The sequence below is a fragment of the Ictalurus furcatus genome, chromosome 6 (assembly GCF_023375685.1).
Source record: "Ictalurus furcatus strain D&B chromosome 6, Billie_1.0, whole genome shotgun sequence".
NCBI lineage: Eukaryota > Metazoa > Chordata > Actinopteri > Siluriformes > Ictaluridae > Ictalurus > Ictalurus furcatus.
Genome location: NC_071260.1, coordinates 14,257,006 through 14,284,865, shown reverse-complemented (window position 1 = coordinate 14,284,865; position 27,860 = coordinate 14,257,006). Strand labels below are relative to the sequence as shown.

General features: G+C 39.0%; 2 protein-coding genes across 3 annotated transcripts in view; both read right to left on the bottom strand.

Annotated features, from left to right (window-relative positions):
• Positions 1-1,294: 1,294 nt before the first annotated feature.
• lrrc58b (leucine rich repeat containing 58b) lies at positions 1,295-14,746 on the bottom strand. Its single transcript, XM_053626613.1, has 4 exons — positions 14,024-14,746; positions 6,893-7,021; positions 5,793-6,070; positions 1,295-5,295 (listed from the first exon to the last, which is right to left on the bottom strand). The coding sequence occupies exons 1-4, from the start codon at positions 14,479-14,481 to the stop codon at positions 5,102-5,104; spliced, it is 1,059 nt and encodes a 352-aa protein (XP_053482588.1). The 5' UTR covers positions 14,482-14,746; the 3' UTR covers positions 1,295-5,101.
• Positions 14,747-15,443: 697 nt separating this feature from the next.
• Positions 15,444-27,860, bottom strand: part of fstl1b (follistatin-like 1b) — a 66,307-nt gene continuing 53,890 nt past the window's right edge. The window contains exons 5-11 of one of the 2 annotated variants that reach the window (XM_053626614.1): positions 26,828-26,860; positions 26,155-26,285; positions 21,384-21,502; positions 19,524-19,636; positions 18,023-18,133; positions 17,793-17,884; positions 15,444-17,085 (exon numbers count right to left, since the gene is read on the bottom strand). In XM_053626614.1, the coding sequence (XP_053482589.1) occupies positions 17,044-17,085; positions 17,793-17,884; positions 18,023-18,133; positions 19,524-19,636; positions 21,384-21,502; positions 26,155-26,285; positions 26,828-26,860 (641 nt within the window). In that variant the 3' untranslated portion in view covers positions 15,444-17,043. Of the gene's footprint in view, positions 17,086-17,560; positions 17,658-17,792; positions 17,885-18,022; positions 18,134-19,523; positions 19,637-21,383; positions 21,503-26,154; positions 26,286-26,827; positions 26,861-27,860 lie in introns of those variants that run through there. The other variant, XM_053626615.1, reaches the window with a different exon arrangement.

The window sequence follows — 27,860 nt, the reverse complement described above, 5'->3', positions numbered from 1 at the left end:
AGAACTTGACTATTGTTTTGGTGTGTTTATACTTTATAAGAATGTTGCTGAAATTGAATAATTGTACTGATTTCTAAGGAAAAAAACAACAACTTTTTACTCCTTACATTTTTATTAAGGCCTTCAAAGTACTTTGGGGCTCAGTTTACATTCCAATTGGTTCAGTATAGTTCATCAATGTAGAGCGCCAATTCATCACCAACGTCTCATGCTACACAGTGTAGTCAAACCTACAGCCAAGCATGTGCATTTCATAACTTTATAAGGCACACTAGTTCTACCTAATGGTAAATATTGCAAACCTACAGAGACTGATTGATGTTTTCAGGCAAAAGTGTAATATCATCATCTAGCAGTTTCAGATGAGTTATCAAAGATTCTTTTCATATAAAAACATGACTAACTTCATTTTAACAGTTAAAAAAGATTTACTAATCAAAACTATTTGATGCTTGAATATATTTAAAAGTAGTAACCTTTTTAAAAAACAAACAAAAAAAGAACTTTCTTTACTCTCACTTTCAACATGATCTATACTTTTACGTAAGTGTAATTTCTCAGTACCACCCCTGATTAGAAGGTCTGGAGTAAACAGTTCCATCCAAAGAAGATCTGGTCAAAACATCACCAACATTTTCCTAATATAGAAAAAAATGGCAGTGAGCTGTTTGGAAGCCGAGTGTCGACTCTTATTGGTGAGCTGAGGCATTTGATCTAAATCACTGAATTATCATCACTAATACAGACACATTTACTAGGAGTTTTTGCAATCCATACACAGGAGAGTCCTAATCCACTTCTCTTTAAAAGACTATAATAATATACACATATACAGTACATATGGAACTAATAACAGCTTTCAGATCAAGATATGAAAGCTATCCTTCTCAATATTGCAGCTTGTATATCAGAATGTACGGTACTGTACATGTTTACTGTAGAAACAGATTCTCAGCTTATTTTTCAAAAGTCGCAAAAGATTGCAGTGCATTTTGGGTAATTTCTGCTCATAACAAGATGGTAAAGTAATTAGAGGATTTAGATTCTCCAGGAGAGAAAGCCAACAACAACAACAATTTTTTTTAATAAAACACTTTATTATTCCTTTACTATATTAGGTGACAAAGTGCATTTTCTACACATTAGAGGAAAGTGTAGTGATGACTAATTCTGCCTTCCTCATTTTAAATTTATATTTTATATATATATATATATATATATATATATATATATATATATATATATATATATATATATATATATATATATAATTATTTAAAATGAGAAAGGCAGAATTAGTCATCACTACACTTTTACACTATTATCACTAGTTCTACATCTCCTTTATATTAGATTTATATATATATAAGGAGATGCAGAACTAGTGATAGGGTTAATTGATACAAAAGCAATACACAGTGAGTTCCAGATTAAAAATCACATTTGGTTGCCTAGTCGTTAATATCGCGTGTTAAATAAAATAAAAATGGAGCTCAATGTTACGTGTAATGAGCCAAATTTTTATGTGCTACAGTCAGTCTTGACTTTAAAATAACCATTTCAAATAATGCCTAATAATGCCTTTGAGACTGACTACTGAGTAGTACTAGATAAGCAAATGGACAATAAGTACAATTAAATACATGTTTATAAAAACGTGTTCTTGAACATTTATCCATTCCCGCCTCATGTATTGAAATGTTTTGAATCTTTTAAATGAAAATATTTCAGAATTTTTGACTGAAGGTGAAAATAATTGCAGTTTAAATTGTTCAGAAAAAAAAAAAAAGTTTCACATTGAATAAATGTCAGATCATAATACCTCAGAAATTTTTTACCATATTCTACTTAGGCCCTCCTCGGGTTAATAGGTTTAGCTTGTAAAAGGGATGTAACAGCTATCTTAATAGACAGCGAAGACACAAAACGTGACATAAAAGAAAGATGTCTGCAACCATACGTTGTTAAAGGCCTCAGAGAAGTACCTACAAGGCCACAGGGGTACAATTTCTTGATCTCTAACACACACACACACACACACACACACACACACACACTCTCTCACTCACGCATTGACATGTTATCAATAACGTCAATAATATACCAATGTACCAATATTGTATCAATATTAGCAATATTATAAACTTTACTTCAAACAGTATTTTTTTAAATTCACAGTCTAATTGTTAGATTGAAAAATCTAAAGATATGTGCATATACAATCAATCAACTACAGAGACACACAGAGCAGAAAAAAGGCTGTAAGAGCAGACATTATATTTCCTACACATATACCAAGGCACCCTGGTTTAAATAAACTGGGGACGCATCAATACCTCTAATAATAACAATAAGTAATAAGTAATACCTAGTGCCCATTTACTTGTATTTGTAAAAAGGTTCCAAGTGTACATTATCGCACTAATGAACAGATGACACAAACAGACAGCGATACGAACGCATTTCATGAATATTGACAGCAATCTAAGCAGAGCACTGCAGACTGTGTAAAATATCAAGCAGAGGAATTACAGCATTTTCCTACAATACAAGTAGAAACAGCAAACGCTAGTTGGGTGAGAAAAAAAAAACACCGCGAGATGAGTGAAAATAACAGCTCTTTGCCAGTATGTTGGTCTTGACAGGATGAATGGATTCTGATGGAAATGAAAACAATCAAACATACATTTCTAACAGCTGTACAGAAGAGCTTTCCCGAAGTGAAACAAGTCCCTGCTCTTCTCCTCTGCAACACTACTCGATACAATGTAACTAATGGAGCTAGCTAACACCACTTCATTTAAAATCTGCCTAACTACCTAATATTATTTGGAACAAGCCTAGAAGTGTAAGTGCATGAATACACACTTGTGCGCTTTTCACGGCCACTATCGAAACCAGAACACAAACGGAGCTAAATAACATGTTATAAAACACCCCTGATTCATTAATAAGTCGGTTAGTCATTCTGGTATCAGTATCACTATTGGCGAGTACTAAAAAACGTATCTAAAAAAAAAAATTAAAAAATAATTATCGATGCGTCTCTAAGGATTCTTTATTGCCAGAGTCACAATTTTAGCACCACGTGGCCCCTAGTGGTGTAAGAAAACATCAACAGGTAGAAAAGGCAAGAAAACTCTGTAGTGCATCACATTTCAGTCTGAAACCCAAAGCTACAGAGTTACCTGGTGAGGAAAATGAAGGGAAACGGATGTCTCTCCTGTTAAGATACAGTTGTGCCCAAAAGTTTGCATACCCCTTGCAGAATCTGCTGAACCTTAATATTGTTAACAAAATAAGAGGGATCATAAAAATCCCATGTTGTTTTTTTATTTAGTGCTGTCCTGAAGAAGCTATTTCACGTAGCAGATGTTTACAGATAGTCCACAAGACAAGATAATAGCTGAATTTATAAAAAATTACCCCGTTATGTGAAATAGCTTCTTCAAGACAGTTCTAAAAAAAAATTTAAAAAAATAAAATAAAATAAAAAACATTGCATTTTTATGATCCCTATTATTTTGTTAACATTATTAAGATTGAGCAGATTCTGCAAGGGGTATGCAAACTTTTAGGCACAACTGTACCCAGAGATATTAGGCATGTGCAGGACAGCTCTCCCAAACTGTGTTTCAGTACGGTTTTTAACACACCCTCGAAAGACTCGACTTCGGAGTTGGCGTGTAATCCGAAAACGTGTTTCGATTGCCAGCGAACATGCTGCTGCTCTTGAAATTAAAAACATCGGTTCATCACCATGACAACAACCGGAGCATCTCAATGAACATTGGGCCTCGTTTATCGATCTTTAATCAAAATGCTGTGTGTAAACGTTTGTAGAAGCCAAACTGAACTACATTTCTCCCTCCAGAAGTGCAAATAGTGCTCCCAACACAGCACATTTGCATAAACTCCATAAAAGGGTAAACTCTGAAATGAAGAAGTGCAAGTTATTTTGACTCACTTCAATGCCAATAAACATATAATAAAACATTCAATAATATGTAATAATAATAAGCAAGATTTAAATATGCTATCAGATAAGGCATTTGTTTATGGTTTACGCCGCCGTTTCTTTTGTCATAACTGAATGATTCGTTTTATTTGTCTTAATTTATGTGGTTGCGTTGGCTCACGTGCTTTATTTTTCATAGTCTTTAACTAATGCCAGTAATATACAATGACTGCTTTTCACAAAAATGTTCTCAGTGGTACTCTTAGTCCCAGACCTAGTGAACTAACACAAGGACGTGTTTTTGATAGAGACTCCAAAGCTCTTCTGTACGTCAATCTGGATAAGGAGTGTCTGCTGAATGCTGTAAACGTAAACAACATAAGCAATTTAACCTCGACAATATATATTCCAGATATACACGTGCGGTAATCCGTGCTAATGACATCACTTAAAGTCGAGGGTTACATTAGTTATTCTTCATACACATGCACACGCACTCAGGAGCACGAGTAAATAAATAAATCTGTTCGTATACAGGTTGATAAATGAGGCTCAGTGTTGTTACTGTGTGCGTAATAGTTGTCTCTGGCAATGTGTAACCACCAGAGAATTTGGTCGTGGATAGCGAGCATGAGGGGAAAACAGCGTAACAGTGGCAACTTGCAGCACAAGACATTGAGTGAAGAAAACCGCAGCTGAAGAGACTGAATTGTACGTTGTTTTTTTAAAAAATTTTTTAGCTAGTTTGCTTTTAATGCAGCAATGTCATAAAATCTTATATTTTATGAAAAGGCGGAATTTCAGGAGACTGCGGTAACTTCGTTTTACATTCACGCCATGCCTAGGCTCAGCTACCAAACTTCACGTGAGCTAATAAGAACTGAAATAGATCTTAAGATGGAGCAATGGGAGAAGGATGGCAGGGTCAATGTACTGGAGTGAAAATAAAAAGCATTTTTGGCTTTAGTTGACAGACTGAATCAGGTGGGCTGTGAAATTCAGTGCTTTTGAAGAAGCTGGAGCAGTCAGAGCGAGAGAGAGAGAGAGAGAGAGAGAGAGAGAGACAGACAGACAGAGAGAGAGAGAGAGAGAGAGAGAGAGAGAGAGTGTGAGAGTGTAAGAAAGCATGTGTGTGTGAGCGTGCTACCCCAGCAACACTCTCTGCAGCCGATCGGCCGGGACGGACTGGTCGTCGTCCGAGTCTGCATCGCTCTGAGGGTTGGAGCTGCAGGGAGAGGTGCATTCTGGGGAGCACAGGTAGTGCATGAGTGGCAGCCGGTACTTCCCGCAAAAGTCCACAAACTTGATGTGGCGCACGCACGAGTCAAAGTACACACCTGCAGGGGAAGTGACACATGCATACTTTCAGTCGTCTTATACAGTACATTTGAGAGAAATTTCCTCAGATGCAGTTGACCTTCATACAGGAATTCCAGTACAACATCAATTTCAACTGACCAAAGGCTCTATTTAGTTGTTTTTTTAAAAAAAATACTTACACACTTATTCACACCTAGGGGCAATTTAGCATCACCAATCCACCTACCTGCGTGATTTTAGGAGGGAACCAGAGAACTCGGAGGAAACCCACACGGACAAAATTATTCTGTACAAATCTATACCTAATAAACAGTAATCTCTTAAAAAAAAAAAAAGAAAAAAAAGAAGTAATAAAAGTTCACTGTAATTTCCAGAGGAACAGGACATTTCAGGAAGAGTATATCAAAAGAAAATCTACTGGTTTCACTTGCTCCAGTCTCACAAGCATGTTACTCTAATATTTTGAAGGTCGTACACTGGGTAATGTCCCTCATCTCACGCTTCAGTGTCTCACCTCCGCACTTGGGGTTAGGGCACTTGCTGGCCAGGTCCAGGTATTTGACGAGGTCCGCGGGCAGGTCCTGCTCCGAGTAGCGGAGGTTACGCGTTTTAACAGTGCGACCTGCCAGTTCCAGCAGTGACGGGGGGTCATAGGTCATGTCCTTAATGAAGCGCACGACCAGTGGGTTGCCACGGAGACTGAGCTCCTGGAGCTGCACTAGGCTAAGGATTTCACGCGGCAAATAGGTCAGGAGATTATTATGGAGACTGAGAGAACGCAGGGAGTGGAGCCTTGAGAATGGAGTAAGCAAGAGAGAGAGAGAGAGAGAGAGAGAGAGAGAGAGAGAGAGAGAGAGAGCGAGAGTCTTATTTGAGCTTTAGAATTTATCGTTACTATTGCATTTATTATAACAATTCAATTCAAAACTAAATGCGTTTGTTAATAACAGTACTGTAACTCCATAAGGTCATGCCTATAAAACTTATTACTGAACAGAGAGAGAGAGTGAGGAGGAGAGAAAGAACAGAGGGACAGACTGACAGAGAGGGACAGAGGCAGGAGAGAGTGAGCGAGAGATAGGGGGAGACAGAGGGAGAGGGAGACAGCAGAAGACAGAGAGAGACAGAGAACCCCAGAGAGAGAGAAACAGAAAGAAACAGTCAGAGAGAGTGAGTGACAGAGGGCAAGACACTGGGAGACAGAAAACAAGATTGAGACATTGAGCATAGAGAGTGGAACAGAGCGAGAAAAAGAGATAGAGAGAGAGGGGAGAAATGAAGAGAGCGAGTGAGAGACAGACAGAGAGTAAGGCAGAGGGAGAGCAAGAGAGAGAAACAGAAATAAACCGACAGAGAAAGAGAGAGAGAGAGAGAGAGAGAGAGAGAGAGAAAGAGAAACTGACATGGAAAAAGAGATACAGAAAGAGAGTGAGAGAGAGAAAGTGGAGAAAGAATGGGTTGGAAACAAAAGGAAGACTGACGAGGATGAATGACAGAGCAAAAACAAAAAAAAGAAAACATGATGAGCACAGACAACCCTGTTAACCAAGTGCCTTTCACTATGCACACTACTAAAGAAATCAAAAAGGTATGTGTGTGTGTGTGTGTGTGTACCTGGTGAACTGTGGTGGGATGCTCTGGATGCGGTTGTCACACAGAGCCAAGTAACTGAGCACAGGCAGGTTGGCCAGCTCCACTGGGATTGATGAGATCATGTTTCCTCCTAAATACAGCAGCTCCAAACTGCAGGAGACACACACACACACACAAAAAATCAGTGACACTATTAGAACTGTAAACTATTATAAGTGACTATGGTGTGTGTGCCTCCTTCCAAGATCATACCCAGTGCACTTTAATACGTGATCAGAGACGAGGCACGAGATGGAATCAAAAAATGTCTGATAACGGAAGAAACAGGGAGAAAGAGATGGGGGGGGGGGGCCGTGTGTGAGCCGTCCGGCTTTCTCTATTCTCTTGAGCCCGCAGTGTTTCTCTCCTTGAACACAGCCATTCACTTCTGCATCAATGACCCATTCTCCTGCAGAGGTCGGCGAGCCGAGTCTCTACAATCAATGCTCCCCCCTCACACACACAAGAAGAAATAGGGCAGGTCTCACTAATGGACTGACCTAGGGTGTAATGTGGCCCAAAGGGACAAGTGTGTGCGCGCGCGTGTGTACGCGTGCATGTTCTGACCCAAACTCAGCACTGCAGTTCTACACTAACCTGAACATTTACTATAAAACTAAAGCCTACGTGAGGGGTGAGACAGCAGTCTGACACAATCATACAATCAGCTGCCAAAATGTCACCTGTGTCAAAGTACAATTACTAATACCATAAGAAACTGAGAATCAAGATTCATGCAAACCATGCACAAACATTACACTTTACAGCCAGCAGAGGGCGCACTACTGCGGGTGAAAGAGTAAACACCACCTACGAGCTTCTCATTCATGAAAAAGCTTGTTTTTCTTTAAGTGACAGATGTTTTTTTTTTTCTTTCATCTGAAAACAAAGTCAAAGAGGCCATGTTATAATCTACACAATAGAAAGTTTTACTAACATATTCAGTACTTATAACATTCAATACTAATTTCCATGCATTATACGTTATACAGTTACATGGCCACCTTATAATAGTTAAAAAGAGCTCGTCAGTAGCTTTCAAACAACACCAGAGGCCACAGACTTTGGGCATTTTAGTGGGCATTTAGTATCAATCTTACTTGGAACTCTATTTCCAGATAAATTGACACTTCAGGCACTGCTACGGAGCTCATTATGTTGCAATCAAACATTTTCAAAGTCCCCAGGTCAGAGACTTTGTTTATTCAATCAACATTTTTTCAGTCAGAATTTGTCATTTTATTGATTTATTTTTAAGATATGGTGAACTTGGTTACATTTTGTTTACAATATTAAATCTCTAATCATAGCGATTTATTTATTTATTCTTTTAGAAATCTAGTCAGTTAAAAGGAGTTTATTCAGGTCATCATTTTTCTTCATTCAAAACATTCTGAGAAATGAATCGAATTAAATCGTGACCAAAGAGTATTATTACACACCTACTGTTCAATAATTTAATTTCTAATGTATACAAAAAGTTTAGTTTATCGTTTAGATCAGAGGTCGGGAACCTTTTCAGCTGGCAGAGCCATAAAAGCCAAAAAAAAAAAAAAATTGTTTTCCTTTTAAGAGCCAGAGAAAAGTTTTTTTTTTTTTATTGACATTTTTATATTTGTCTCCTTATTATTCTAGTTATTATCTTTACGATTATTGCATAATTATAAAAAGTGGTAATGTAATAAAGGCCATTTTACATTGTGAGTTCTTGACCTAATAACCTGTACTTCACCTAGTGCACTTGGACTTCACTTAACCAACTATGATAGTTTCATCAAATGGTAAATCAATACAAGATGCAGTACATGAGCAAGAGCAAGAGCAAACTGAAAACTACTTACCATTAATGCGACTTCCAAATATGCAAATTGGTCTGTCTGTTCGGACTGGAAAAATAAAAAGTTCTTATTGTTCTTTCTTGTACCCATTTCACCTTTGTTAAAAAACTGAAAACAGACTGACCGATTTATGAACTGGACCGGGAAATTACTGCTCTGCTCCACATTATCCAATCAAATCGGAGCTTGTTGTGCCACAACACGATTGGTTTGTGTATACATGAAAAACGGGCATCGATTATGATAATGAGTCTTTATTGGTCACGTATACATTACAGCACAGTGAAATTCTTTGCTTCACATACCCCAGCATGTTAGGAGGTTTGGGTCAGAGCCCCTGGAGCAGCGAGGGTTAAGGGCCTTGCTCAAGGACCCAACAGAGGCAGCTTGGCAGTGCTGGGGCTTGAACCCCCGACCTTCTGCTCAGTAACCCAGTATTTTATAATATGTAGAGTTTTAATTGAATTGACACTTTTTCGTCAACAGTTTCATGATTTGTGATTGTTTTTATAAAATTTTTACCCTGCCGTTGAGCCTCAGGCAATCACTGAAAGAGCCATGGGTTCCCGACCCCTGGTTTAGATCTAAAAATAAAAATAAAAAATACTAATCTGTGAAAGCCATATGAAAAGTATCCAATGCAAACATTTGATTCTTCAGGTCTCAGGATACAACATTAGTTCGCATTTTTCCCCATTTCAGACACACCCAAAGTGTAAGCAAAGTCCTTCGCAATATGGTTCAGTTTCCTGGATGTTTATACTTCCTACCAGGCTAAACAGAGGTCAGAGGAGAGAGTGAGCCATCTCTTCTGCTTCTCCCTCTTCCATACAGCATATGTACTGTGTCTTGTAAGTGACTAAAGCTCTTAAACAGAGCTTTTTTTTGACTGTTGCAAACATTCACCAACACCAACAAGTCACCTCTCAGTACAAAATCAAACTGACTTTATCCAAAAGGTCAGGAACCTGCACTCAGCGATTCCTATTTCATAAATCAATAAAACAAGTCACAGACGTTGAGAAACATCTGAAGATAAAAGTAAAACGTCTCCTGGATCAGTGATGGGTTATAAAGTTTGGAGATTTGGAAGCCAGTCAGAGCTTGTTTGTGTGTGTGTGTGTGTGTGTGTCAGTATGACATGGAGACATTAAGATAAGGTTTATTGAGAGCAGTCACAAATGTTCACATGCTGCTCTCATGGAGGGAAAATGATTTCTTACATCTCTCTCTCGCTCTCTCTCTCACTCACACACAACACTGTGTCTGACCCCTTATCAGAGTCCAGTTCATACAGGATCTCGCACGTTTTTTTTTTGGTTGTTGCGGCCAAAATTGCTTGATTTTGCTGTGTCTTTTTTTTTTTTTTTTAAATTTGTGCTTTTTTCAGGAAAACTACTTAAATTTGTGAAAGTGCAATTACACAAAATTGTTTTGCACTGTCTTTCGCAGTGAGGTTTGTTGGTAAATGAGAGCTTTTTGCTGTACTCATGTTCGACGCAGGTGAATCGAAGAGGGCTTTGGCTGAACGCGTGTTGTGATGACATCACATGATATGTCTTGGCCCAAATCTGTGGGAACTCTGGTAATTTAGAAAAATTTTAAGTTCCTCTGAATATTCCGGAGTTTGCTTGATTTTGCAAAATCACGAAACCCCGGAGAGACTCACAAATGTTCTTGGGATCGTATACTCTACCATGGGAACCTCACCTTACAAAAACAAACAAACAAAACAACAACAGCAACCACAACATTGAATCTGTTTGCTGTAGGAAAATTGTGTTACAACATGATCCCACTATTTTTTTTCCCCTAGCTGTGAGCTCCAAATATGTTGCGGCCGCCATGCTCACATTCCATTCTGCACCTTCACAATGAAGAATGGAAATTTAATGTGGTCTTCATTCCCCCTCAAGTGCCCATCCACTGGCCCATGGTGGTGTTCTAGAACATCTTAGAAGGCTGCCTACAACTCCTCTGCAGTGTGGACAGCCTGGAACCTACAACTCCTCTGCAGCGTGGACAGCCTGGGACCTACATCTCCTCTGCAGCGTGGACAGCCTGGGACCTACAACTCCTCTGTAGTGTGGACAGCCTGGGACCTACAACTCCTCTGCAGTGTGGACAGCGTGGAACCTACATCTCCTCTGCAGTGTGGACAGCCTGGGACCTATAACTCCTCTGCAGTGTGGACAGCGTGGAACCTACAACTCCTCTGCAGTGTGGACAGCCTGGGACCTACAACTCCTCTGCAGTGTGGACAGCATGGAACCTACAACTCCTCTGCAGTGTGGACAGCCTGGAACCTACAACTCCTCTGCAGTGTGGACAGCCTGGAACTAGGGGACAAGGCTCTTCCCAGAAAAGCTAAGGAGAGCTACGGTGACTCCTAATATTGAAAGATGACAGTGCCTCCCTCGCACACCGACTTCTGCCAGATTGGTGAGGGATGTACAGGATGCATGCTCTGCCACCCCAGCAGCTGCCCCATGAAAAGAACAGGAAGAGGTGCCAACTCTGTGCCCCAAGGAATGTGTAGACCAGCATTGTGTGCCACAAATTCAGTAAATATATTTGCAAGTCCTTACCACACAATACCACTCTTGTGTATGAAAACATACACATGCGAGATATTAAAATGATCTCATTTTATCTTTTACCCTGACAGAATATTTGATGTTTGCAATGTAAATGTGGTTTGTTCGTCATTTAATCTTTTTTCTGTCTTTTCTTTATAAAGAAAATCATATCGGTGAGTTTTGAAACAGCGCAGATGTAGTTTGGGGAGAACACTGAAATGATGTCAAAACAAGTATTTTGACACACATTTGATACAGTCTTTGATTATCATGTTTGATTCTGGTTTTGACTATAAGTGCAAATAATACATCAAATGTCCTTATTTGACTCGTAAACAAGGCATGATTTCAGGTAAACAAAGTCTATATTCCATATATTCCAAAAAGAAGTGTGATAATGGCTAGGAAAGAAATGGGTTAAAAGGAGTAACACAAAATGACATACTGAATCCAACACAGCCGAAGAGTTCAAATAAATCTGTGATGTGTCCAGCAGGCCACACTACTGTCAGAGCTGCTGTTATAGAAACCGAATCACCACTCTCTGCCCAATCATTTGAGAATTCAACAGCACTGTGGTATAATAACTAAAAAAAAAAAAAGTCACAGGGTTCACAAAATGTTGTCATTGTGGATGTGTCACTGAGCTACGTGTGTACGTTCTCCTGATTCTCCACGGCTATAAGGAAAACCCTTGCCTTGCCGAGCCGAGGCTTTTTACTCGGACAGTGGAGGAGACCGAGGAAGCAGCAGCAGAATGCCAAGTAGGACAAACACAGTGACACACCAACTGTGGGATTAACTCTCAGTGTGTCTAATGATTGCTTATAGTAACAGTGTAGGTCTTAATTTCATACTCTGCTCTGACTGTTACTTCAGCAGTAGAAAAGTTTAAAAATGGGTGTTTTTGCTCTGTGCATGGTGACAGGTCATTAATTAGCGGTTTTGGAACAGGAAGAAATTCTGGAGATGGAGCTAAATACAAAATCCAACACGATCTTTCAGACATCAGTCCAAAGGACATTGTTCCAAAACTTTTGTGTTTTGTTCAGATGCAATTTTGTAAACCTAAGGCATGCTCCATGTTCACTTTGGAGAGGAGGGGCTTTTTCCTAGCCACCCTTCCATGAAAGCCATGCTTGTTTAGTCTTTAGGTCACATGATTGGTCCCTCTCTTGGGGTTTTCTTTATATCTCTGAACATTAAACGGTCTGACCTTGGACTCAATTTGCTGGGACGCCCACTCCTGGGAAGACTGGCAAATGTCTTGAAGTCTCTCCATTTGTAAACAATCCTTCTCACTGTAGAATGGTGAATTTCAAATTGTTTGGAGATGGCCTTATAACCCTTCCCAGATTCATGAGCAGCAACAATTGCATCATGGAGGTCATGGCTGATGTCATTTCTTCTTGGCATGATGTAGACACACACCTGAGTGCTCCAAACTGACAAAAGTTCATCTTTTATAGAGGTAGTCACACTTATTGATGACTAACTAATCTTTTGCATTTCATTAGTAACACCTGGCTGCTAATTACCCTCTTAATAATTGTGGAAGTAGGAACGGTGTACCTATATATACACCTAAAGGTGTATAAATAAATACAGAGACGGAAAGGAGAGTATACGTGCTTTTTTGCCTATAACTGTATATGATACCGACCTGGTGAGGCTGTCTAACCCAGGAGGGATGAGTGTGAGTGTGATATATAAATGTATATTATATATAAGATACAAACCTGGGGAGGCTCTCAGGAGGGATGTGTACGAGTATGAGATATGAATGTAATGTATATTATACACCAATCAACCATAACATTAAAACCACTGACAGGTCACATGAATAACATCGATTATCTCGTTACATTAGCACCTGTCAAGGGTTGGGATAGATTAAGCAGCAAGTGAACAGTCAGTTCTCGAAGTTGACCTGTTGGAATCAGGAAAAATTATAAGTGTAAGGATCTGAGCAACTTTGACAAGGGCCAAATTGTGAAAACAGCAGGTCTACGGTATACGCTTCCCAGTATACAGAGGTTAGTACCTAACAAAAGTGGTCCAATGAAGGACAACTAGTGAACCAGTGACAGGGTCCAATGCTCACTGATGCGAGTGGGGAGCAAAGGCTAGCCTGTTTGTTCCGATCCCAGAGAAGAGCTAGTGTAGCACAAATTCCTGAAAAAGTTCATGCTGGCTATGAAAGAAAGATGTCAGAACACACAGTGCATCACAGATTGATGCGTAGCCACAAAGCGGTCAGAGCGCCCGTGCCGACTCCTGTCCACCACCAAAAGCACCAACAATGGGCACGTGAACATCAGAACTGGACCATGGAGCAATGGAAAGAGGTGGCCTGGTCTGATGAATCATGGTTTCTTTTACATCATGTAGATGGACCTGTGTGTGTGTGTGTGTGTGTGTGTGTGTGTGTGTGTGTGTGTGTGTGTGTGTGCGCGCACGCGCTTACCTGTCTATCTCAGGAGGGATGTGTTTGGGTGTGATATATGAATGTAATGTATATTTTATGTATAAGATACAGACTTGGTGAGGATGTCTATCTCAGGAGAGATGTGTTTGGGTGTGATATATGAATGTAATGTATATTTTATGTATACGATACAGACCTGGTGAGGATGTCTATCTCAGGAGGGATGTGTTTGGGTGTGATATATGAATGTAATGTATACGATACAGACCTGGTGAGGATGTCTATCTCAGGGGGGATGTGTTTGAGGCGGTTTCCCCCCAAGGACAGTGAGTGTAGTTGCTGTAACTGCAGCAGTTGTTGGGGGATCTCCTCGAAGCGGTTCCCGCTGAGATTGACCACCTCGAGCCTCTGTAACGAGCTGAGGTCTTTGGGCAGAGAGAACTCATCCAGGCGGTTGTTTTTGGCGATGAAAGTCTTGAGTCGGGTCAGACCAGTAACGGCGTCGCTCAGGACCGACAGTCCATTATTACTCACGTCCAGAAACTCGAGGCTCGTGAAGCGGCTGATGGAGACCGGAAGTGCCGCCAGTCTGTTGTAGCTGAGGTGAAGCTCGGTTGTTTCCGTCCTCCGTTTTTCACTCAGAGTCTCAAAATTCACACTGTTTAAGTTCAAATGGGACAAATCCAAAACGTTTTCTCCACCTTCAGCTCCTTCCACGACATCCATTGTTTTATGTATAAATAATAACAATAATAAAAAAAAATCCTTTGTGCAAACTTTTAAACTCGGCTAGCTGCCTTTTAAAACATGATCAGTTTTCTCCAGTTCTTCCACCCACTTAAAAGCTCATAATACTGTGTATTTCCACACTGCATGCACTGGTATTAAACTGTGTAACCTGACTTAACCACCGAAACCTGTATAACTACATCACACATCTCTCAACTCAACGGGAAACATTGTGTAATTCAGGTTCCGGGGTTTGGACGTCACTCCGTCACCACGCCCACAATAAATTAACTCTTTCTCTTAGTACAAGGAGCAACTTTTTTACTGCATTTTTTTACACACTAAGATTCAGTTGTATGTAGCAATAAGTTTAAACATGAGCAGGAAAACATTTTTTTTTATTTATTTAAAAATCTGTCCTCTCTTATATGTAAAAGTTTGTTAGAGTGTCGTGTTTTTGCTGATTATGTGTCAGCACGTGCTTTCATTATGCAATATGTCATGAAGCTTACCTCAGGCATGCTGCTGTAAGAGCTTGATGTGTTACACACTGCTCTTTTTTCAATGTTAAATCCAGATAAATAGTTACAAATATGGTGTGAATTTTTGTCTGTAAATAGTCTAATAAATGCATACAGGTTGCTATTAAAATAGAGGACAATCAGATGGATCTGATCCTGATGGATCAACAGGTTTTACTATGCTGTTGTGCACTGTTATCATTTTGGATTCAAATGTAAATTAAATTCATATATGTCGGTCACTTTTTGCATTAGAATGAACACAGGTGCAAACGTGTGCTCGGACTTGCCATTTTACAAGATGAATATTGCTACAAAGAAATCTATCATTTAATCATAATTTCAAAATCTACCCTTTATGAAAAAGCAGAATGCTAAAGCAAATAAGTAAGCATTAAGCAGCACGAGCATCACAAATTTAAAAAAAAAACAATTAACTGTGGTGTGTATTTCATTTATTGATGTACAGTACAGAGTCATAATACAAGTAAATTCAAATACAATTCAAAGTTAACAAGTCTTTACACTGAAATGGTTGAATTCTGTCTCAGTCTGTCACTCAGGACAACTTCTGCTTGACTACCATAACACTGCAAAGTTTTGCATGGAATCCTACAACCTGTGATCACACAAGAGAGAAGGCCATTCTATCTGTGGATGTATATTTAAGGCACTCAGTATCATAAAAACTTGATATTAGTGGAATAAAGAGAAAACAAAGCGAGCACATACACTCTCCATCACTCAGACACACATGAAAATACAAACACACCTCTGCAGCCACACACACACACATGCAGTAAGAAAGCATTAAAGCTAAAGAGGTGACACTGAATCTAATCGTCTAATCTTCAATCTGACAGCCGTATGAAATAAAAGGTATGATGCTGTTGCTGGGTCCAGAGTAATGGTTTACCTGGAGGATCTGTACAACATTTAAACACTAAACATCTGGCTTTGGTTTTTTTTATTTTATTTTGGGCTACACTGCTTCTGCTCCAAACAATTCTTTCTTTCATTCTGCATCAATCAGCACATTAACACTCATTCTCATTCTCTTTGTGATTCTTCACACTTTTGTCCTTCAGACAGAAATGAGCGCAGCAACAAAGCTTTAACACAAACTACTTCTACATAAAGCAACTCCGCTAAATAGAAGCAGGAATAAAGTGGAGCATCCATGCTGTGAATGTCTTCCCGCCATTTTTGGAGATTAAATCACTGGTTCTTCACAGAAACAGCTGAAGAATCACAGCTTCCGGAGGCATGGAGCTCCTATACAAGTCTACACGTTGACAAATCTACAGGTTTTCTAATTCTACCTAGCGATCTAGACGTACTCTAGGAGCATGCTGATGCAAAAAAAAAAAAAGAAAAAAAAAGAAAAAATAGAAAGATAGAAATCCATATTAGCACCTTTTTGAAAGGTCTCAAGACTATGACCGCCTTGTCTGCATGGAAACAGAGAGTGTGTGAAAGGAGACCTTAGCTGACATTGCACTTGTGACATAATCTGCTTTCTCGCTTTACATTATCACGTGGATTGATACGCTCATAACGATAACAGCGTACATCGCAGTCTTGATTTTTTTTTTTTTACTGACATGGTTTAACAGCTGAGTCAGTCCAGCCGATCTCCCTCCTTCACTCTTCTCCTCCATCTACTGCCATTGTCTCAATCATACGCAACAAAATCTAAATCTAAAATGACTAAAATATGTGACAAAAAATGTAACGATATATAGAGAAAAAAAGTCAAACTACAAAAATAGTGCTGGGGCGCCTTGGACAAAGCTTAGCATGATGCTATAAAAAACAATGTACAGCACTTAGTGACACACACACACACACACACACACACACATCCACAGACATAAAGTACACGTCAACCTAAAACGATTATAATGATGTTACACAGAAAAAGCAATGAGAGATAAATATAGGTCAAAGATAGAAAACAATACATGATGCGGTTCTCCCAGCAATAGTGTGTCATCTCAGGAGTCCTGAGTGTGACCCCTTCCTCCTCGCTCCTTCTTTAAACCTCCTTTGTGCTGGACTTCATCTGCTCCATAGTCTCCTGTAGAGTTCAAATAAATAAATAAATAAATAAATTCTTGGTCTTATTATTTGTACACATAATACTAATCTCTAGCTGGTATTCTCTGGGCTGTAAACAATATTTTTATACTGTGTGGTGGGAACCAATTATTAAAAAGCAGGAAATGACAAAGACATCTGCTATTTAAACCATCTGCTCAACAGGGATTATAGCTCTATATAATTTTATAGCTCTATATAGTAGATTGGATTGTAACTGCATTGAGGACATATCTGACTCTTCAAGTCAGCATGAATCTGTTTTTTTTATCGCCAGCTTCATAAAATTGCAGGGAAAAAAGTCCCTTATTTGCTACTTATTAGGTATAAGTCTTTAGTTACAGTAGCTGATCAGCTTTAGACACACAGATAAGCAGATCTGCTTTCTTGTTTTTACAACATACGGTATATAATCTACATATAATGCACTGCATGTGGCTTCCAGTAATGTCTTTTACCTCATTTATAGTGGACATCATTTAAATATTTGGAGCCCATTAGGATTAACCACTGCTGAAGTGTTCAGTTCATGTAGTGGCCAGTCAGTGGTTGCTAGGCAACAGACACAAATTACTGACTAGCTTAGGGTTTCCTAACTAAAAAAATACAAATAAAATTAAAAAATTTTATATATGTAATGACTAATCAATGTGATTGATGAGCTATAATCGGATCCAAAGAGAGTACCTGATGTTTGTTGAGTTCAGCCACACGCAGACTCCACTCCTCCTCTGTCATCGGCTCATCACCAGTAGCCGGTTCGAGAGCTGGGGTTTTCTCTGAGGATAGAATTATAATCACGTTTTATTGAATCCATTTCCAGGGTCAGTTCTAGCAGGTTTTTTGGTTTTCAGAATGACTTTACATTTCTAACTGATGTAATGTGACTGATTCTAACTGTGTGTAATGTGCCTTACCATCACAGGTCATGGCAGTGCAGACCCAGTTGCCGCATGCGCAGACACAGAGATTACAGTCCACCTGAGTCTCTGCTCCGTCTTCATAGGTCTCATCCTCCAAAGCGCACTCTGAAACACACAACACACTAATCACTCATCCTCCAAAACATTCTCTGTAATACTCAACACACTAATCACCCATCCTCCAAAACATTCTGTGTAACACACAACACACTAATCACCCATCCTCCAAAACATTCTGTGTAACACACAACACACTAATCACTCATCCTCCAAAACATTCTGTGTAACACACAACACGCTAATCACCCATCCTCCAAAACATTCTCTGTAACACTCAACACACTAATCACCCATCCTCCAAAACATTCTCTGTAATACACAATGCACTAATCACAGCATCCTAAAAAAACACACTAATCACCCATCCTCCAAAACTTGGAACCTACTTAAATTCACAACATTGCTAGCATAAGAAATGCTGCAGGCCTCCACAATCACACAATCAGCTTGATGTATAATCTCTTCTATCTGCATGTACAGCTGTAAAAAGAATACATAATGGAATATGAAACATTATATAATGTGCATATGTTAACTGACTGCTGTGATCCTCTGACTGCATGTAACTATTAGATGTACAGTATGTATAGAGAACTGTTATATACAGTAACACAAGTCCAGTGTCAGCAACTATCCCAGCAAACAGCCTTCCATGGAATCTGCTATTCATTTTATACAGTGAAGTTTGGATTGCGCATGACATCATGCCTAGTTTCCTTCCATGTTATCCGTCGCTCTCATTCGCTGAATTAGTATCTTTTCTTGTTGTTGGTTTACTTTAGTAACCAAATGTAGGACCGGGTGTATATAAAGAGTTGTGGTCTGACACAGTGCTCACACTGTTCCTCCTCCTGAACTCTCACCTACTTCTAGCAGTGCAGCTAGTGAGACAGCAGCAGCTACAGCAGGGCTGCTGAGAAATCTTTCTAAACTATGTGTGTGTGTGTGTGTGTGTGTGTGTGTGTGTGTCAGGGTTTGTTTTGTTTTGTGTGTGTGTATGCTTGTGTGAAGTGTGTGAGGTCTGTATGTTTCTGTGTGTGTGTCAGGGTTTGTTTTGTTTTGTGTGTGTGTGTGTGTGCATGCTTGTGTGAAGTGTGTGAGGTCTGCATGTTTCTGTGTGTGTGTCAGGCTTTGTTTTGTTTTGTGTGTGTGGGTGTGAGCATGCATGTGTGTGTGTTTGTATGTATGTGTGTGGGCATGTGTATGAGCATGTGTGTGTGTATGAGCATGTGTGTGCGTGTGTATGAGCGTGTGTGTGTGTGTGTGTATGAGCATGTGTGTGTTTGTGTATGAGCATGTGTGTGTATGAGCATGTGTGTGTGTGTGTGTGTATGTGTATGAGCGTGTGTGTGTGTGTATGAGCGTGTGTGTGTGTGTGTGTGTGTGTGTGTAAGAGCATGTGTGTGTGTGTGTGTGTGTGTGTGCGCAGTCTTACTCTTCTCTGGAGGGTTGAATCCTGGACGTAGGCAGTTGAGGAACTCATCAAAGCTCAGCTTCCAGTCAGCATTCTGGTCTGAGAGCTCAATCAATGCGTCCACACACAGACTCCTACCACACACACACACACACACACACACACAAATCAAACAGTAAATAACTTTGAGTATATTCATATTGATTGTATATTACTACATATTTTTATCTATTTGTTCATTTTATTTATTTATTTTCACGTATTTTCCCCTGAAGGGGGGGGGGGGTCCTTAATGTGTTAACTGTTGTTGTGTCAATTAAAGACTTAATTATGTTGTGTTTTTGCTGCCTTCTTGACCAGGCCACTCTTGTAAGAGATTTTATCCCAATGAGTTGTTATCCTGGTTAAATCAAGGTTATAAACAAACAAACAAATGTATAACAATACAATTAATATAATTAAAAAAAATACAAATAATATAAATCTCAGTTATTAGTGATATAATAACATGTTTATGGAAACAGACGTGTGTAATGGGTGTAAAGATGTGTAGTGGGTATAAACGTGTGTGTGTGTGTGTGTGTGTGTGTGCGTGTGTGTGCGTGTGTGTATTGGGTGTCTTAATTTCAAATTTACAAGCACTCAAGCTTTTATTTCATCTTGTTACTACAGCACCGCCGAGTCATTTTTTCTGGTTAGGAAACTTCATTTTTCCACGGTGCAGGATGAAAAGTGCTGTATCCAGCTGAACACACACACACATACACACACACACTCACACACAGGAAGCGACAGTGCAGGCGTGGAATGTCTGGCTGCGGTGTGTAGTGATTGTTGGCGAGGATTTTCCCCTTCTGTTTCTCTTCACACAGGCAAAAAAGAGGCAGTGTGTACCCACATGACCTCAACTGTAACTTCAACACACACTCTGTTATCAGCTTTGGGTGTAGCGCAGTACTCAATATGCATATTTTAATAATGCCATGGAAGACTAAAATTTAATTCGGTCTGTTAATAATATAATTATATTTGATGTAAAATGGTCACATATTTAAGGCACTTTTTCAAATTGAGTCTGTGTATCTTTAAACATGCAGTGTTTTTAAAAATAATAATAATATTGTAAACTGTGAGGCATTTATTGTGCTCATTTGCACGTTCCCCCTCCTGTGAGCACTGTTGTCCATTTACTGTAAATCAAAAACATGTTTTCCTTTAGCAATAAACTGCAACAGTCAAAGTTCACTGATGGGACAAACATGCCGTAACTTTTATCTCCTAACTCTCACCTTAGTAACAGTAACAGAAGTCCTTCTCTTAATGTGTCAGACCCTAAACCAATAGTTATACACTACTCTTAACACCGTATGTGCTAAACAGCATGTAAACACTACAATTATCACACCAGTAAAACTCCAGACTGCTCATGACTCCAGGCGAGAGCACAGTCGGCCTAAAATGATAATGAATATGAGTATTTATTGATCACATATACATTACAGCACAGTGAAATTCTTTTCTTCACATACCCCAGCATGTTAGGAAGCTGGGGTCAGAGCGCAGGGTCAGCCATGATGCAGCACCCCTGGAGCAGAGAGGGTTAAGAGCCTTGCTCAAGGGCCCAATTGTGGTAGCTTGGCAGTGCTGGGGCTTGAACCCCCGACCTTCCGATCAGTAACCCAGAGCCTTAACCACCAAACCACCACTGCCCACTTAAAAGATAATGCTCAGCTAATGCAACGTGTTAAATATGTAGATACATACCGTACAATTTCTTGCTTACAGGGTTTAAATAAGCCATGAACATAAATTAAGTACAACAGACCTTAATTGCTTGTATTGTATTGTTTAAATGTTTGTATACATTGGGCGTGTTTGTACCTGAGCAGCCGGTTGTTCTCATCCTCCGCGTACGAGTGGAGCTCCACCGCTGACTCGTTGTGCTGGATGAAGCGCAGAAGTTCGGCCGAGTCCAGCTGCGAGTCGCCGTTATCGTAGTTCTGCAACATAACCAGAGTGTTATGTTACCACACCTCAGAATGTGCCACATACGCTCAGACAAAGCGTATCAGTGTTTCATCATGCTTGCTGAACACACACTTGGCCCTACACAGCATACAGTGTCAGTGTCATATTCTGCTTGGGCACGAAATGCAAAAGGCAAATTCAGATCCTGGCTAACAACTGACCGTACACTTTTACACTAAACTGCATTTAATCCAGGTACAAAACATAGTGACATTCAATTCCAATAAGGCACTGCTGGAGCCGTGGTGGATATACTTTGATTCAAATTAGTTAATCTTGTCACACTAATAATAAAACATCTGGAGTTTCTCTCTCACACCACATATATTGTATTACTAGTGGTGTAACGATACATCATGGCATATGATGTATTATGAAGCAAAAATGTGATGATTGCATTGCACTGTGGAGATGTGCTATTCACATCGTGTATATCGGCATTCTATTGATCATGCATCTAATGCCCTTGCACTATTTGAACACCCGAGGTCCCACTCTGACTGATAGCTCCGGCTCACAATGACCGACATTCATTATAGGTCATATGGTTACACAACTATGTTATAACAGTTATATAATCATGGAAGTCAGGCATTTTAGCCAACTTTGGAGCTCTATTTCTTGTTAAAACGAAGCCTCGGACACTGTGACGGAGCTCATTATGTATCAGTCGATCATTTTTACCAGGTCAAAGCCTTTGTTTTATTTAATCAGATTTTTGAGAGAATTTATCAATTTATTTATTTATTTATTTTAAGATATGGTGAACCTGTAGCACATTTTGTTTACAATATTAAACATCTGTTCATAGCAATTTCAGATGTATTCAGTTTTATACAGACAAAAATGCACATTGTTACTGCACTGGTTATGATTCAGAAATAAAAAAACAAAGGAGTCTTTCAAGTCATCATTTTTCTTCATTCAAAATTTGCTTAAAATATTCTGAGAATCGAACTCACTTGAGTCATAACCGGAGTGTATCGTTACACCTCTATGTACAGGTCTGTGAAAAAGTATTTGCTTTGATTTCTTCTGTTGTTGTGTATGTCTAATACTAAATAGTTTTAGATCTTCAAACGATATACAACATAAAACAAAGGCAACCTGAGTAAACACAATACGGTATTTATATTTTTTTTATCGAAGCAAATTAAGTTATCCAACACCTATCACACATGTGAAAAACTACTTGCCCCCTTACTTAAAATCTTTAGCAGCAATAACTGCAACCAAACGCTTCCGATAACTGGAGATCAGTGTTTCACAGCACTATGGTGGAATTTTGGCCCACTCTTCTTTACAGAACTGCTTTATTTCAGTCACACTGGAGGGTTTTCGAGCATGAACTGCCCATTTAAGGTCCTGCCACAGCATCTCAATTGGTTCAAGTCAGGACTATGACTAGACCACTTCAAAACATTAATTTAGCTTTTTTTGAGTCATTCAGAGGTGGACTTACTCCTATGCTTTGGATCAATGTCTTGCTGCATAATCCATTTGAACTTGAGTTTCAACTTATGGACTAAAGACAGGACATTCTCCTTTCGGATTTTCTGGTAGAGAATAGCAGAATTCATGTGTCCATACCACCATGCTTGACCGTAGGTATGAGGTTCTTTTTGTGGAAATTCTGTGTTTGGTTTACACCAGTTATAACGGGACCCTGTCTTCCAAACAGTTCCACTTTCGACTTATAAATCCACAGAACATTCTCCCAAAAGGTTTGAGGATCATCAAGGTCTTCAAATGATCATCAATCCTTAATGTTCTTCTGGGTTAGCAGTGGTTTTCACCTTGCTACTCTTCCATGGATGCCATTTTTGCCCAGTGTCTCTCTGATAGTGGAGTCATGAACAGTGACTTTTATTGATGTAAGAGAGGCCTGTAGGTCCTTTGATGTTGTCTTTGGCTCTTTTGTGCCTTGCTGGATGAGTCATTGTTGTGCTCTTGGAGAAATTTTGGAAGGCCGGACATTTCCGGAAGGTTCACTACTGTGCCGGGTTTTTCCATTTGGAGATAATGGCTCTCACTATCTTCCTTTGGAGTCCCAGAGCCTTTGAAATAGCTTTGTAACCCTTCCCAGACTGATATATTTCAATCACCTTCTTCCTCATCATTTCTGGATTTTTTTTCAACTTTGGCATAGTGTGTTACTGGCTAAGACCTTTTAACCAACTTCATTCTGTTGAACATTTAAGTGTTGATTTGATTGAACATGGTTTGCAGTAATCAGGCCTGGCTGTGTCTAGTCCAGCTGAACCCCATTATGAATGCAGTTTCATAGATTTGGGGAATTAGTACCTATGGGGGCAAATACATTTTCACACAGGCCCAGTTGGTATTAGGTAACTTTTTTGATTCAATAAATAACATTGTCATTTAAAAACTGTTTTTGTTTTACATTTGATTTTGTTTTAATTTCTGAAACAATTTAGTATGAGATATACACAAAAACAGAAGAAATCAGGATGGGGAAAATACTTTTTCTTTTTTTAAAAAAACTTTTTTTTGCATATAATTCTTTCGTTAAGTTCTATGTTTCCATTAAGATAACATCTTATATTAATGATAGTTTAAGACATCTATAAGCTTTTACTTTATAATTACCTAATCATGAAAAAGTCAGGTATTCAGATTCATTCATTATTAATGCCATAATTGGATTCCCATCAGTCTGCTACTGATAGAGATCAGCCAGGCCCCTTCCTCAGCTGGTGTGAGTGTGACACTGAGAGAATTCCCTAAATTAACATACACCACCGAGTAATGCTGATCAGTTGACTACAGTCAGCTCCAGAATTATTGGCACCCTTGTTAAAGGTGTGTAAAAAATGTCTTTGTGGTGAATTAGTTCGATGTCATACTGAAAATCTGAGAGAAATCTAAACTTTAATGGAAGCAAATTTATTAACAACATTCAATGTAACTATATTCTTTAATAAATTAAAAGATTTTAATCGATGACTAATTGATGTCCTATAAGAGCAATAAACCATTTCTGGATGTTCTGTTACAGGAAAAAAAATCAACTTTACAGTGGTAACAGTAACTGTGTTTTGTACAAGGCTGCATCACACTAGCCTGTATTTGATTATTTTCCTATAACAGCATGCTGTCGCATTTTATTCTTTACTTGATTAACAGGACAATCTAAGCGCTAAAGGCTAAGCCATCCCATGTAGTGATGCATACTCAGTTCAACTCATGTTTATTATTCAGCTTCACAGAAATACAGATGTAGACTAAAATCCCTAATGAGCAAGCCAGAGGTGACAGAGGTGAGGAAAAACTCCCTGAGACGACATGACATGAGGAAGAAACCTTGACAGGAACCAGACTCAAACAGGAACACAGTCTCTTTAGGAGTAACCATGGCATTGTGAGATTTTGATTATTAGCTATGCACTTTCACACACTCAAGACATAAATAGGGTCACCCAGGTCATTAATCATTCACACATGTTACAGCGTAATGAGGTTTGATTATAGCACCTAAGCCTGATAAGGCATTATCTACTGGAACATGAACTGCTAACCTCAAAAATACTGGTTTATGTAAAACCCTGCATCATGATATGCTGCTTTATCTAATCTTTCTCTCTCAACAGTAGAGTGTCATGTCATACTTTTTTAAAAAAAAATTTATGTGATTTTAAGTCCTGAATTTTCTTTTTATCTTCCCACCTCAGTGCTCTATCTATACACAAGAAGAATTTGGCTTGCTTGCTTGCTATAAAACTCGTCTATGCAACTCAATAACCAAACTTTCCTTAACCGGTAGGATTTAATAGAAGTGTTTTTACTAATTTAATGTTGTTAAATTTATTTTTCATATTTGATGTATAATTCATTAGTGATTGGAGAAGGACTTCTGTCATTATTTTTCTTTACTATATGAACTCTCTAAGCACATTGACGTTTTGAAATAGAAATGTAAACCAGCGAATACATCAAACAACCATAGAAGAATAACACCTAAGCCCAGATGAGTTCCAAATCGAAAACCATTTTAATTCCAAGGAGTGACAAAATGAATTTTAATTAAACCTACTTCATGACCCTCCTCCAGCTCTTGATATTCCGCCAGAATTAAGTTCCTCAGCATATTTCAGCATATTTTGACAGCTCATCTTTGAGAAATCATAAACATATTTGACTAAAACAACTTGGAAATGTTTTAAATCTTCCCATAAATATCATGTTGGGTAATGCTGTGAATGTCACATTGTTATCAAGTTGTTGGATAGCCACGTGCTGTAGTGAAACAGATAGAAGCTTAATCAGCTGAGTTTACAATATGTGATCGTACAGACAGGCCTATGAAAGGACAGGCCTATGAATGCTCAAGGAGAGCAACAGTGGCTAAATGTCACTTATTTTAGCGTATTTGAACAACTGTTTTTTTTTTGTTTGTTTGTTTGTTTTTTTGCATTTTTCCTTCACTAAAATACAGGGTGTCTCATAGGTCACCTAATCATAAAGTTAATATCTATTTTTATATTTGACAGACCATGATGTATCTGAGCAAGGAAGAACAAATCCAAATAATTCTACTCATAGGAAATCAGTCCATTTGAAAGTCAGGTATAAAATGAGGAAATTTGCACATCCTTAAACTCACCTTGAAGTACTTGAGCAGGAGGTCAGTGAAGTTGGAGCCTTTGGTGAACCAGCCGTCTGGTACGACTTCAGTCTGCAGCCACTCAATCACACGCCTGCGCAGTTCGTTACGGTCACCCACATAGCAGACCACTGCAGAGACACACACTCATTTCATTTCACAGTACATGCAAATAAAGACACTAATCTAGTTTTTTTATCTGCTTACATTAGAGCTTGGCAAAATATATTTTTCCGAGAGCATAGTGTGTTATCGTCAGGTGCATCTATTGTTACTCTTAGCAATGTGTAGTTGATTAAATACTGTTCATATCTGTTCTTGTACCAGCTTCCATTTTGTCTACATTTCTTTAAGTCATTTAGTGGTTAAATATTAATTCAGGTCAATTAAACTTTTATTTGTATTGCGATTTTAGCAATGGACGCTGTCACAAAGCAGCTTTACAGAAATCTGGACATCAATTTTTTATTTATCCCTAATGAGCAAGCCAGAGGCGACACTGGCGAAGATAAACTCCCTGAGACGACACGAGGAAAAAACCTTGAGATGAACCAGATTCAAAAGGGAACCCATCTTCATCTGGATGTAGCAATGAGCTTATTCTGCTCATCAGCAACAAGGGAACTGATCGGTTAATTTGTGGAAGAGGAGAGATATCAGACTCTACACTCACCTGGACTGGCAGCAGCTTTCTCTGTTTTCCTCTCTGCAACAGAAAAAAAAGAGAAATTCCAGGCTTAATTTCTGCACAAAGGAAAAAAACATGCTTACATTACAGAACGCATTTAAACTAAATCACTTAAATGTCCATGACCATGATAAACAGCAGTGACTCGCATGCATATGGACACTGATATTTGCTAAATACAATTATGTGGCTACAATCAACAAAACAATGATGTATATATAGAAATTGCGCTACTATGATTCATTTCAATGATATGCAATTTCTGTAGTTTATTTGAAATGCTGTAAGAACTAAATGCTGTATGAAACAGGTTCACTTAGAGGCTGATTTAGCTACTGGAATAATTTGTATGATTTATTTTTATTTTTAAAAAAAAAAGAGATTTCTTTTAGCACCCCTAGACTTTTTCAGGAGCACCTTTAGACTTTTCTGGTAGCACCCCTAGACATTTCCGCGAGCACCTCCAGGTTTTTCCAGTATCACCCCTAGACTTTTCTGGGAGAACTCCAAGACATTTCCGGGAGCACCCCTAAACCTTTCTGGTAGCACCCCTAGACATTTCTGGTAGCATCCCTAGACATTTCTTGTAGAACCCCTAGACATTTCTTGTAGAATCCCTAGACTTTTCTGGTAGCACCCCTAGACATTTCCAGGAGCACCCCTAGACATTTCCGGTAGCACCCCTAGACATTTCCGGTAGCACCCCTAGACATTTCTTGTAGAACCCCTAGACATTTCCGGTAGCACCCCTAGACTTTTCTGGTAGTACCTTTAGACTTTTCTGCCCTAGACTTTTCTGGTAGCACCTCTAGACCTTTCTGGTAGCACCTCTAGGCTTTTCCGGTAGCACCAACAGACTTTTCCGGTAGCACCACTAGGCTTTTCCGGTAGCACCCATAGACTTTTCCAGTAGCACCTCTAGACTTTTCTGGTAGCACACAGAAGTCTCCATATCACCAATGTGTTAAGACTATAACAATAAAGCACTAACAATGATGTTTAACTCATTCTATGTCTC